At 26.3% G+C, this 15,092-nt stretch overlaps 1 protein-coding gene across 1 annotated transcript; it reads left to right on the forward strand.

Moving 5' to 3' along the window:
- The first annotated feature begins 9,162 nt into the window (after window positions 1-9,162).
- LOC108482587 (auxin-induced protein X10A) lies at window positions 9,163-9,972 on the forward strand. The gene has a single exon (XM_017785717.2). The coding sequence runs from the start codon at window positions 9,370-9,372 to the stop codon at window positions 9,850-9,852; it is 483 nt and encodes a 160-aa protein (XP_017641206.1). The 5' UTR covers window positions 9,163-9,369; the 3' UTR covers window positions 9,853-9,972.
- The last annotated feature ends 5,120 nt before the right edge of the window (window positions 9,973-15,092 follow it).

Consider the following 15,092-nt stretch of genomic DNA (forward strand, 5'->3'; position numbering starts at 1 on the left):
AAATTGAAATAAACTAATAAAAGTACATACTTAAATAGAGAAAATATAATTAATTTTAATGTATATTAATATCATGTAAATCTTATGTTAAAATATTGATTCATTTGAATTTAAATAAAATTAAAATAACATATTCAAATAAAATAATTGTCAACTCTAAATATTTAAAGGTATTTACATTATTCACAATTAATTTGAGATAAAGTAACCCAAAAGGGTTGTAAGTAAATACGCAATAGTTGTATACCTACCTATCAATCGGGTAACACGAGTTAGATTTGATATTGGGTTAATTTAAATAAGATAAATTTCAATTTAAATTTTTTTTGGTTGTTTGGAGTTTTGATTATTTTGGATTTGGGTTGTTTTAAACTTTGGTTAATCATTTCATGTTTGATCTTTGAGTTCAGATATTTTAATATTTTAAGCTACTTGTTTGAGTCATTTTTGGTTTATTCATTTTGGATTATTTTAGATCTAAATCATTTTAGGTTTAAGTTGAAATAAAATTAATTTGAGTTTGAATTATTTTCGGACTCATCTATTAACCTTTTATAATCAAATTAAGTTATATTAACCGGTCAAAATTAACATATCAAAATTGTTATGAGAACTAAACTCTTGGAGATGACCCATCTACAACACAAACAGATAAGATAACACCATGTTTTTTCTCTGACTAGAAAAGCCAGATTGCCTTGTCTGTTGCTTTCCCTCAAAGGCCCTGAAGTCTTGAAGAGCACTCTCCTCATGTACACCATATTGCCTTTAGCATCTGCCTGCATGTGAACTGTTACAAAAAGGGGTTGGCACTACACAATAGGGAGCTCTTCCTATATATGTTTTTTATCATATTATTTTCCTTTATTGCTCAAGGTACATCATATTGAATATAGAAATGATTAGAGTTGTCCCACAAAGCAATCCATCTAGGGATTGTTGTGTAGGATAGTAATGTAGGATAATCCTTATATAAAGGGGTAGCCATAAGGTCCATATATGGTAGCCAATCCCTTTATAGATACTGAATTATGTATGATTTTGTAATTACATGGAAGATGATAAAATGAATTGGAATTTTTTATTTGATGATTAATTTGATTTAACAAAATGAATGTCGATGCCTTTTTTCCCCCTCGTTCCAATAGATGAAAAAGATGGCATAATTTCAATGTTGTTGGGTATGTTTTTTTTGTAGTGCTTATGTTGTTAGGTATGTTGGAAGAGGTAAATGGGGGTGGTTTTCCTAATAATTTTGTATCTAATAATCATACCCACCGTAATGAACGTCTAATTATCTATATCCCAATGTAGCCACACAAACCTATATGCTCTCTCTTATAAATCATTTGAAAATTTAATCAAAATTATCATTTCAAATTTCCATAAAAAATATTAAATCATTTCAAAAAATTTCCCTAAAATTCACATCGATAAAAATGATAAAACTTGAATAATATAGATTCAAATTATGTGATCAATGATTTTAAGCGTTGGACTACTCATCCAAGTCCGAAGGTTTGGTTGAAATTTAAGTATGTTTGTGAAAAATTATTAGGCCCAAAATATGAGCTTGAACAAAAAATTTAGGTTTGTTTAAAATATAGATCAAGTTCGAGCCTTGAATGAGCCCGAACCCAACTTGACTCGTTTTCTAAATTTATAATATAGCATAATATATTAGGTTATATATATATATTATATAATTTATAACACATATAAATTAAATTTTAGATGTTTATAATATTATAGTGTATAAATATTAAATGAATGTTAAGTTTCATTATATAAAATTTTAATGAATGAAAATATAAAAATATTAAATTAAAATGATAAAAATATTTTAAATTTTTAAAAGAATACGAAATGGGCCTAAAATGAGATTGAGTTAATCATTTACAAATATAGATAAGCTCAAATAAAATTTTAAACTCATATTTTAGATCAGTCTAAGCTTGAGTAAGTATAAAATATGTTAAAATCGTACTTTAACCTGGTCTAAATCCAATCCAACTCATAACACCTCTACTCCAATAGTGATAATATTTTTTTGGATATTCTTCATGTTCATTTTATGGTCTATATTCAAAATTTATGATTACTCTTTTCAATAATATTGCCTCCAAAATTCAAACTTCTGTCTCCCTATAGAATTACTATGTGTACCCAACGTTTGTTGATAGATGATTTTTTTTTTTAATGAAATGAGAAACTAAATATAGACACCATAGCCCTAACCCAAAGAAGGCTTGAGAAATAGTCTAGCCCAAGTATGTCATGTCAAATGTTGGGCCTGCAGTAAGTTAATTTTCAAATGGCTATGTTGAATTTATCAGATAATTTATGGGTTAATACATAATTTGCTATCTGAATTTGTCTAAAAGTGTTTAGTCGGTAATTGAATTTTTTTATTTAATTAGTACTTGAAATTGTATTCCGTCACCTAGATCGGTACCTTTGAACTAACATTATTAGTTTGTACTAACATAACACCGATAACCAATTTGGTGGTGACATGTGACAATTTCTCAATATATCATGTGACGAATATAAATTAAAAACATTTAAAATAAATAAATACATAAAAAATATAAATTTTTTGTCCAAATTCATTCTTGATGTAAAAAAGGATTTTTTTATGAATTTATATATTTTAATTTTTTTTAATTTTTGAAATTTATATTTATCGCATAGCATAATGAAAGGCTGTCACGTGTCACCAACAAATTAGTTATCAGTGTCATGTCAATATAAATTAATTGTGCTAATGCAGAGGTACCAATCTAAATGACAGAATACAAATTTAAATATTTTGACAAATACAACTCACTACATATCAACCCAAGATTTATGTACTTTACCCATTATTTTCAACCCATGTTTGAGCAAAAGTCTGGAGCAGCTGGCCGAGCAAATCTATTTTACATCCAATATGTTCATATAAATTAGTAGGGACTAGGGAGGGAGAGTAGGAGTACACAAAATGTTGCCCATTTTAATAGGTTAAAATAAATTATAGAATTAAAAGTAATTTTGTCTCTTTTATTCTTTTTAAATGTGATTATATTATAAATTAATACAGATAAAATTACATTCTAATATTATAAAAAATTTATATTTCAATTTCAGCTCACTTATAAGAAATCATCAAAACCTTGTTTGATAATAGATTAGAAGGCTCAAACATCATAGTACTTAGAAGAGTAAGATAACTATTGCTGAAGAACAACGGTAGTTGAGACATATACTTAGAGAAGATAACATAATTGTGGACCACTTGGCCAAATTGGGTCTCACATGGAAATCAAGCTTATAAATCTTTGATGCTATTCAGAATAAAGCGAGAAGCAATTTTGATCTTTCTAAACATAATATAATAAGTGTTGTTATTTTTCACCAAAAAAAATTTCTGACTTCCCGCTTGATTTTCAAGCCATGTTTGAACAAGGTCTAGAGCAGCTCGCCATGTAAATCTAATTTCCATGCATACTTGAATGATCCAAGGATTTTTTAAACATTTACTTACAATAAATATTCAATTCTTAATTACATTTTAGTTTAATTGGTATCATTAATCTAAAATTCCTACCACTCAATTAATCTAAAATTTGGGAATTATGAATATTTTAAGATATATAGAAAATGTTAACTTCTGTTATTAGTTGTTGTATTTTATAAAAATTATAGATTTAATTTTTGTATTTTTATTTTATCAAATTTAATCCCTGAAATTCTGGAATTGAAAGCACGAGACTGATGGGAGAGTTTATTTGTAAAAAGAATATATAAATAAAGAGTGGGGAGGGAAAGTAGGGTTAGACTAAATGTTGCCCATTTAAAGGGTTGAATATCTATCAAATTTTTAAAATTTCAAGGGTTGATTAGTTAGGTTGGTGTAGGATGACTACCAACCATTAACAAATGCTGGTCTCCGCAAATTAAGGTCTAACCATAGGACGATAAAAAAAAAAAAAAAAAACCTCAGTATCTTTGAAATATTGTAAAGTTTGCAACATTGGTCGATATTCCTCAACCAAGTCAATATGATCCTATATTTATAGTTTACCGCTTCACAGTTGTTTTCCTATATATATTCTAGAGTGAGAGTGATCCTTTACTCAATCAATTCATCTCCCATCAATGCTGTTGATGTTAAAACTTATATGAAGTGATGAAAGTAAGAGATTTTTTTTGTGAGGGATTAAATTTGAATTATACATTTTTTAGAAGGTTAAAAATGTAATTTCGTTTTTGTATCGACTGAAAATTTTTCAACAGATTAAATTATAATGTTTTATTTTTAGAGAAGTCATAATTGAATTTTAAATTTTAAGAGGATTGAAATATAATTTTACTATTAAATTAACTTAAAACTTTGTAATTTTTAAAAGGAATAAACAGTTTTTTATTTGAAGTTGCGTGACGCTAATTCAACCAAAGAATTTTAGAAATAAAGATGATTAAAGAGAACTGCCTCAAATCTGAAAATTTTATTCAATTAATCTGAATTTAAAATTTAATTTAATTCAATGAGAAGGTAAAATCGAATCTATTTTACTGCAATCCAAATTAAAAATATAAACTCAAAACGATTTAAACAAGTAATTAAATATATCTAAACTTTTAAATAACTTAAATCCAAAGTGATTTGAACTTATAATAATTTAACTCGAAAATGTAAACTCAAAATTATCTAAATCAAAATTATTAACACAAAATTATCCAAATATTTTATTTTAGAAGTGTAAAATAAACTACATCAAATTTGTTCAAAACAAGCATCATTAATTAATGATAGATAGGTCAATTTCATTATATTAAACAGAAAAAAAAAAAAAGCCATCAACGTTGAATATAGGCACCCTAAAATATTTTTATTATTATTTTAGTTGTATTATAATTTATAAAATTTTAAATTAATAATGCTAAAATTATCTTTCAACTCTTTAAAATGATAAAAATTAATTTAATCTTTTAAAATTATAAAATACAAATTATTAAAATAATAAAATTATATTTTTATTACCATATACCATTTAATTTCATTCTTAAATTTTTTTTTCACCTTTAGATTTGTATCCATATATTACATTACAGTGGAAAAACAATAAACTGGTAAATAAGGAGGTGCCCTTTTGTCCAAATGTCTAAACAAGTTCATTAAATGCTGATTCCGGAACATAATTATCTAAGTAATTTGTCGGTTTTAGGGTTTGCGATTAAAGTAGTTTAATGCAATGAAACAGACAAAATTAGAGTTTGGTTAATGTTTCATACATTAAATTAATGTAATTGTATAATAGGAATGGCTGCAATGTTGTCTCTTAGTTTTTGTCCCATATGGTAGCATTCTAACCCAACCGCAATTGAAATTTAATGGTGACAAAACAAAGATAAGAACTAGAAAGGGGTACAAAAGTTGTACTTTTCCTAACATAAAGTTTCAGATAACAAACATGACATTAATTTAATCAATATAATAAAACACATTATAATATGTCTTTAAATTACTTTATATGTCTTTTAAATTATGTATTAAATTTTAAATCGGTAAATCCTTGAAATATAAGTATCATATCAATTAGACCTTTTTGTTCGAGTATAGCATAGTTGTTAAATGTTGACTTAAATTTGACGTTGATCCTATTTTAAATACATGTTTATCTATTGCACAAATAATTTGAATTTGACTTGTTTAAAAAAAGTCCTGCTAAATTTTATTAAAATTGTTCTTTTTTTTCATAATTAAGGTATCCGTTATTGATAGTAGTGACTAATTTTCTCACAAAGTAAACCTGTTTATAAGTTGGGTTATTTGCTCAAGCCTAAAGGCCCATTCAAAATTTGGGAGGATTTGAGTAAAAATATTGGATACAAAAAATGGGATTGGGCAAAAAAATTAAGCCTGTTTAAAAAATGGATTAGGCTCGAGCTTGAGCCAGTCCAACCTGTTTTTAAGTTTATAATACTTTATATTATGTTTATAAAAACTATATTAAATATATAATGCTACTCTAATGTAAACATTAAAATAATGTTAAGATAGTTTGATAAAAATTCAATAAATAAAAGAAATATAAAATTAAAAAATATAAATATTTTTATAAAATTTTCAAAAATAATATGGGGAAGCTTAAAATGAGTTTGGTTTAGTCCTTTGTAAATATAGGCGAGTTTGAATAAAATTTTAGGTCCACATTTCTAGTTGGGCCCGAGAAAGCATAAAGTATGGTAATATCATACTTAAAACCTAGCTCGGTCTGGTTCTTGAACACCTTTACTCACAAATACATATGTTTACAATTTAATCATTATATTATAGATGTAATCCATGTCATATCCATAATTAGGTTAAGGAAAGAATCTATACAACCTTGATAATTTGATGACTCAATTTAAAATTTAGACATAATTATAATTTAAGAAGATTTGGTACAATTAACTCTGATTTTGATGTTAAAAATAGATAATTAATCACACAACCATACCTAGGTGATTTGTTTCTTACAAAAGGCTGCTTTTTCGCCTAGCTTCCATGTGTGTTGTGTCTTTTGGTCTAACCAATGTCTGTTCATTTTCATAGTTTAGTTCTTATTCAAATACAATAATATATTTCCTCTCACCATCTTCATGCATCAAATGGAAAAAAAGGGCGGCTCTTAAGTTCTTGTTTTATTTTTATCTTTTTCAAATAAAAATATGCTTTATTTTTTCTTGGTTTTGGGATGTTTTGGCAATAATCTTACATATGCAAAAAGAGTGCCTTTTTTATTTATCTATATATATATATATATAAAATGGTTTAATAAAAAGGAAAAATGTGTGGTTTTCTTGAGAGATCGATGTCTACAAGTTATTTACGTGTGGTCCTTTTTATTCCATAATTCCATATGGTCAACGTGACCATAGTTTTCAATCTATAAAAAGTTCCTTTTTATATCTAAATTTGCTAGTATTCCAAGTAAAATTGGCAGAAAAAAAAAAGAGAATAGCATTTGGAGAGCAGAAAACTTGTAAAGTATCCAAATATGGCATATGGTTCAATGCTTTATCTCAGTTTTTCATACATATACATATTATAAAACACGCGATGGCACACTGATGACGTAGGTGAAAAAAAAACGAGTATAATAAATATATTTATAAAAACTTTATACTAAAAACAAAAAGAAATTTGATTGAATTGATAAAGTTGAGGTTTCGAAAACTATGATCCAAGTGAAATCGAAATTTTTATTCTAGTGGGTGGAATTTAAGTTATTATTTTTGAGAGAGTTAAAATGCAAAATTCCCAATTTTAAAGGGTCAAACAATGTCTAGAACTACTTATAGTCTCTCTCCAACCCTTAAATAGAAGGATAGTACACTTCAGCGCACTCGAACCTATGTCCTCCTGGACTAACAACTAAGGCTCAATCGACAATTTTTAATCATTTCTTAACTAAATTGATATCCAATTAATTCGTGACACCAACTCAATCAAACATATTATATACTACATATATAATTATATGTACCTAACAAATGGTTAGAACTTTGAACCATCTTTTTGAACGCAAAGTCCAATTGCCTAGCTACTAATTTAGTTTAACTTCCAATCGACCCAATTAATTATTGATTATATTAAACGATTACTGTGTTAAATATTTATTAAATTAATGTCACACCTTCTTATACTAGAGTCCTGGTAGATCAATTATTGGAAATTAGTCAAATAGATGGGACATTGTAAGTTACTAGTTAATTATAATAACTAAATAAGAACATTATTTTTAAGCTTTTTTTTAAAAAGGTTACTAAATAAGCATAAAAGCTTACTTGAACAAATAGTTGGTAATTTGTCTATTTTGGGTTTCTCCAAATGTGTGTTACTTTTCATTAAAAGGACTATAAGGACTTATATGAATAAAATGTAATAGTTTAAGTTCCTTTTAGTATATTAGCCATAATTTTTTGTTTTGTAATATTGAATTCGGTATGTACTTTGATTATTTGGAGGACAAAAGTCCGTACTAAAAGTCAAGAGTTTAACACAAAGTAGCATACATTACCTAGAGATAAAGAAAGTAGATAATTTAATGGTAATTAGATTTTAATCCAAAACTATATGGGAGTTATAAATCCTTGATAATTATTATTCAATTTGATCCTTCAATTTAACAAAATCCATTTGATTACACTCTAATTAGAGGAGTTTAAAAGTTTTTCCAGCAAATTTAATAGTTATCTACTTTTATGTACTACTTTTATGTACATCAATGGATGAAAAAAATAAAAATAAAATTATTAATTAACGACTATTAATAAAAATAAAAAAATAAATGGTTTAATTAAAAAAATACGTGAGAGACTAAATAATGTATAAATAATTAATAAAGTATGAAGGAATAACTTTATTCAATTATTGATAAAAAAATTTTAAGGAAAGGGTCAACAATCATAGAAAAATGGGATAATATAATTTTCAACCCCTCAACTTGGCAATTAGGTTAACTTTGGTACTTATATTTTTTTGTCTACTTTGGCACTTGATTTTTACAGTTAGGTCTATTTTGATCTCTCAGCTTGAAAAATATATATAGTACGATGATGTGGCATTCTAAGATTGTGCAGTATCATCACGTGAAAAATTATATAAGTTATCAGGTGATAATGCGGTACAACCTCAGAATATCATATTCAGTTTTTTAATAACCACACCGATGGTTGAATAGATCAAACCATCAATTCTCAATTCAACCAATTTGATTGCCAGACTAATAATAATCAAATAAATAATTAAAATTTTATAAAAATCTAAAAAAAAATTATTAAACAGGTTCAACATTTTCAACAGTCAATTTTTATCCAAAATTTCAATTTTTACTGATATCAAGTAATTTTCGAGTCAATCAATTCAACCTCTTTGTTCGAACTATTATATCAATCAATTCTCAACTCGTTCAAAAAGATCTTATTCTAATATAATTGAGCTCATAACCAAATCAAGATTGAATCTAATTTCAGAAACCAAAATAGATTTGATTGTCAAATTTAAAGATAAAATAGTACAAGTATCAAAACGAACATAATTATCAAGTTTAGGGGTCAAAATTGTATTATCAAAAAATAGCTTGTTAGTTTTTAGTGTAGATAGATTGTCTCTCTATATAAACCGAACATTATTCTGTTTCTCCTACTTCATTATTCACCCCGTTTCCTTCACTATATAAAAGACCAAACCTCAAAAGCCAACAAAACCAGAGAAACATAACCAAAACAGCTTCCACACCCATGTCTGAAACCAGACATCATTAACAATTCCAACAAAAACCCATTCCCCAAATCTATATTTCAACACTACCCATCTCATTATTTTTCGCAAAAAATATGAAGAAAATTGGAGGGTTCAAGCTTAGACGCAAGCTGGTAACAGTTTTCAAATGGATATTCCGACCCAGAAAAAGCAACTGCTTCAATAGTTTCTTAACACGTCCGATCCGAACTCGTAACCCATTTTCCAGACTTTGTTCTTTCCTTCGACGAGGTAGAATCAAGGGGATATCAAATTCGGATCCTGGATATATCCAATTGGGTGAGCAAGAAGTGAAGCGGGTTGAGGTACCCAAGGGACATCTTGCTGTGTACGTGGGCGAATCAGAGAGTGACACGAGGAGAGTGGTGGTGCCTGTGATTTATTTTAATCACCCACTGTTTGGGGAGTTGTTGAAGGAAGCGGAGCGGGTTTACGGTTTTAATCAATCGGGTGGGATTACGTTGCCTTGTGGGATTTCGGAGTTTGAGAAAGTGAAGATGAGAATTGACGATTGGGATCATTGCCGACGAAAACAATATCGTCGCTATTTGTTATGATATTTATTTTCCCCTTGTTTTTTTATGGTGTATAAAATTTCTAATTTTAGCTAATTTTTGTGAATCTAGGATGTTAATGATTTTTTTTTCAAAAAAATATACTCCATCATACATTTGTAATGTACCCATCTTCGTTGTTATTTTTCAGATTTAAAAATATAAATTAAAATTTTAATATAATTAATTTTTTTATTAAATCTAAATTAACTATAATATTACAATGTTATTTTTTGTTATATAGCAGTTAGAAGATTTTTTTTACTTTAAAATGTTACACTAACAAATTTAAAAAGAGTATGTGAACATGAAAAGGTTTTATAATCTCCGTATTTTTATCTTTTGTAATATTATCTTCCTATTTCTTAGGTGATATCTAAGGTGAGATTTTTTATAGTAAGATCGTGTGAGGTAACTATAGTTAAAAGACAGATATGAGGTGATTATAACTATTTGATAAAATTACACTAAAAATTAAAAAATGTGTCAGTAACCTAAAATCTATTAAATTGATAATTAAATTATTATTTTTCTCTAAAATAAATTTCTTTTATAATATTAAAATGATTGAATTAGTTAAAAGTAAATTTATATTTTTGAATGCGACAATTAAGGCTCCTTTTATAATTTTTTTTTCCTATCTTCGATTTCCATAACTGTTATTTCTTTGGCGGCGTGTTAACTATTAAGATTATTTGAAGGTTAAACTTTTACATAATTGAATATTAATCGTCACTAAAAATCAGAGCTTATCTTAATAGCTTGTTCATGCAAGACAGCTAGATTGCATTTCATGTAATAAAGGGTTTTTTGTTTCAAATTTATATCAAATCGTTTGAAATTCAACCTTCTCTTTTACTTTTGGGTCGCACCAATCAAACCCCTTCAAAATACTTATACTAAAAATATTTTAATTGAAAATCTAATAATCAATATAAATATTAAAATATTAAAATTGTATTAATTAAATTATTTTAGCAGTTTAATTATCATAAAAAAGCTTTAAAATTAGAGAAAATATAGTTCAAGAATAAAGTTTATATAAAATATTTTTAAATTTTATAAAACAAAAAATAGATTTAGGGGTTAAGTTTGATGTGACATTGAAAAAAGCATTCAAATTGTATTTTATTATGGAAACCTAACGCGATAGACAAAATCCATGAGACGATTTTTTATTTGAAAAAAAAAAAAACGAGCATGTGCAAGCTTGACTTGCTAAAGAAAAATCAAATAATAATTGTTAGATTAATATGCAAAACACGAGAAACCACCATGGTGGGAGTTGGCCGTACAAAAATATAATTAAGATGGCCATTATCCAAATACAATAAGCAACGTGCCCCGACAGATCTGATTTTCTTTTTTTAATCCATGTAAACCCTTTGATCTTAGCCGAAAGGCAAATCTATAGTAAAAGTAAGGATGTTTTTTTTTTTTTTTTTTTTTTTTTTTAAGATTGGGTTTTAGCTTAATTGATATGTATATTATTATTAATGCAAAAGGATATAGGTTCATTGTAATAAAACATATTATCTTTCTATTTATGGGTTGAGGAGAGTCTATTGATAATTTTAAATATTATATAAAAAAGAATAGATATAATCATAACATATAATGAGATTGTTTAAAAAAAACTAGACAATTAATTAGAAAAGGAAAATGTGCCTCGAGTTCTATATGGCTTAAATAGCTTTTTGTACTTAAACTTAATAATAATTTTATGTTAGAGTTTGAATTTTTTTTTTCAAATTAGTTGTTGATATTTTCTTGAAAAACCCTAAAATTCAAGTATTAATGTGAGAATAACTGCTAAGTTTAAGGGGTAACTTGAAAAAAAAAATTTCAATAATGACGTAATTCAAGCAATAAAATTACCTAACCGATTGATCCATAACATGACAGTTAAAAGGAATAAACATCAAATTTATATAAGAGCTTTTGTTCAATTTGTAATTTAATACATGAATTTTGATTTGATGCAATTATCTACACGAAATTTGAATTGTGATTCGTATGTATGGATCGAATTTTGATTTTGATTTAACCATATATATTTAAAGAGATGAATACACTTATTCATTTTCATATTGGATTAATATAATTGTTTGTGTGTGTAATATCAATGTAAAATGATGCTAATTCGATAATGTTGTTAGTGATTTGTGAAAAATGAATTAAATCAAAATTTCATGTATAAAATTATACAAAATCAAAGTTCATGCATTGTTTTGATATTTATCCCTTTGGAAAATACTTGAATTTTGTTGGTGATAGTTGAGTTTTTTATGAGTCGGGTCGGGTCATTGGTAAATCAATCGAGTATGACATATTTTTTCTAAATTATCAGAAACTTAACGAAAATTGTAATGGTGTCATGATTTGAATCAATTTTTAATGTACAAAGACTAATCTGGAACAAATTCTAGTTGCTTTCTTTTAGGTAAATATACAATTTGGTATGTGAATTTAGCTTCAGGTTTAAATTGGTACCTAAGATTTTTTTTTTGTCCAATTAAGTACATAAACTTGGCTTCAAGGTTCGACTTAGTTAGGGGCGAAGCCAGAAAATTTTTTGGGGGGGGCCAAATGAAATTTTAATTTTTTATAGTTTATATTTTTATAATTTGTAAAGGATTAAATTAAATTTTTATAATTTTAGGGGTGGCCAAAGTGCAATTTCACCTTTACTAATTTAAAATTTTTAAAAAATTTCAAGGGCCTAAAATGAAATTTTCCATTTTAGAGGGGCCCGGGGCCCATGCCAGCCCCCCTCCTTGGCTACGCCCCTGGACTTAGGGTGTGTTTGGCAATGCTTTTGAAAAGTGCTTTTAAAAAGTGCTGTGGAAAAGTACTTTTGAAAATTTTAGGTGTTTGGTATTGCTTTGTTAAAAAGTACTTTTAGGAAATAAAATGTCCATTTTAGACATGATATTATAAAGTAGCAAATATGTATTTAAATAATGTTTAAATTAGTTAATATTATGATATTTTAACAATAATATAAAATAATTTATTATAACTTATTGTTAAAAATTAATATATAATATTAATTTTAAATATTTCTAAGTAATTAATATTAATTATTTATTAAATTTAATTAGAATATATAAACTATATTAAAATATTAAAATATAATAATTAAATATTTGTAATTAGATATTGAGAGAATTGTATTATTTTAAAATTATTTTTTTATTTTTAATTAATGTTTTTAACACATTTGTATTATTTTATTTTAAAATAAACTATGAATATATAATTTATATTAGATATTAACATAACATAGAAAACATAAACCTAACAAATTAAAATATTACATATATTTGGATTAAAGTTTCAAAAGGGATAATATTTATATACCAAATATAAATACTAAAAATTTTACAATAGCAACAATTTCAGACAAAGAATTGGGAAAGTTCTACCGTGAAGGAGATAGGTTAAAACGGTAAAATACCAACCCAAATGAACTTCAGGCTTGGAAAAGCTAAAATAAATGGCTTTTTCATCTGTAAAAAAGGCCTTAAATTAAGTTAAAAAAGTTGCCAAACTGATAGTTGTTCTTTATTCCTTTTCAGATGAAAGCACTTTTTTGGGAAAAAGTTCATCCCAAAAGCAATGAATAACAAGGCCTTAGTACTTAACTTTTGTTGGTCCAATTAATCACATGAACTTAGCTTTATAATTCAAATTGGTTCAAATAAGTGATTTACCATAAGTACTAATTTAGACAAAGAAGCCAAGTTCATTTACCTAATTGGACCAAAAGAAAAACTTTAAATATCAATTTGAACCTTAAAGTCAAATTTAGACATTAAAATTTATGTTTACTTTTTTTTTTCTTTTTTAATCTATAGCTATTTTTACTGTAAGCCGCAAGATTTAATATATTCATGTTTAGGATTTTTACAATAAAATAAATACATAAATTACCAAATTTAGTCAATACACTGCTTTGGGTACTTCATGGTTAACACCCGGAGGGAATAATATGTTATGTCAAAACTAGGAAATGGGAAAAAGGAAACAAAAGTCAAGGTTTAGTGAAAAGATAAAGAAAAGAAATCAAATTAAAATTTCCAATTTTCTTTGAATAAAAGTGATGATCTTTGTTAGACTTTCCAACTCTATCAATATATTCGAGAGGTAATTTTATTACAGTTATTCGATTAAATTAATTTTTATTATTAACAGATTTGATTTAATTGTTATATTATTTAAAATAATTTATTTTTATTAAAATAGAATAGAGTTAACATTTATTATTTAATCGAGTTAATATTTTTAAAGTTTTTATAATTTTATAAATGAATTTTTGTATAAAATTAAACTGTAATTAAAAAATTTTAAATTTTTTTATACAGTAAATGTTAATTTTATTTAAATTTAGACTTATTTAATTTTTTAATATTATAAAATTAAATTAATCTATTTAATAATAAAAATAATAATTTAATTTAATTCTTCTCTCCCAACATAAATGAGACATATTCTTAGGTTTGAATGTAGAGTGGGAAAATTGGACCGCAGTTGTTGGAAAAGTCCCACGAAAACAACACAAATTTTAATTAATGGATGGCGATGTTAATTATCAATAATTTTTCAACTTCATTTTAAGTTCAAGATATTAAATTCTGAGTTATTTTATGTAAATAAATTTTGTTACATGCATTTAACGACGAGATAACAGTTAACAGTAGAGTTATAATAAATTTATGTAAATTTTTATTTCAGTTTCAACATGTATAAAATTTAAATATATTTTGAATATCAATTCGATAATATTTTATTATAATTAATTATAATTATTTAATTTAAAACAAATTAATTATAGTTATAAATATGGTTGTAGCTATAACTTAAAAAAACTCACAATAAATAAATAAATTCAATCAATATCTTAGCTTTCCTTTCATTGCAAAAATACAAAGGAAAGGAACCTTGTCAATCAAATTAAATTTGAAATCCATCTCAATTATTTCTCAAATCCAAAATTGTTGTAGGCCAATTTTGGCCCGTTTACAAAATTAACCTAGCCCAACATCCAAGCCCAATCCCAAAACCCTAGACTCCCACTTGCCTCTTCCCACTCTCCCATGCCGCCGCCACCAAAGACCATTCCCACTCTCCCATGCTGCCTGCCACCAAAGACCACTCCCATTCTCCCAAGTCATTCGCCACCAACACCATCACACACTCCCACCGCACTGCAAAGACAGAGGAAGGAAGCAAACATGCAA

This window comes from Gossypium arboreum, chromosome 1 (assembly GCF_025698485.1).
Source record: "Gossypium arboreum isolate Shixiya-1 chromosome 1, ASM2569848v2, whole genome shotgun sequence".
Classification (NCBI taxonomy): domain Eukaryota; kingdom Viridiplantae; phylum Streptophyta; class Magnoliopsida; order Malvales; family Malvaceae; genus Gossypium; species Gossypium arboreum.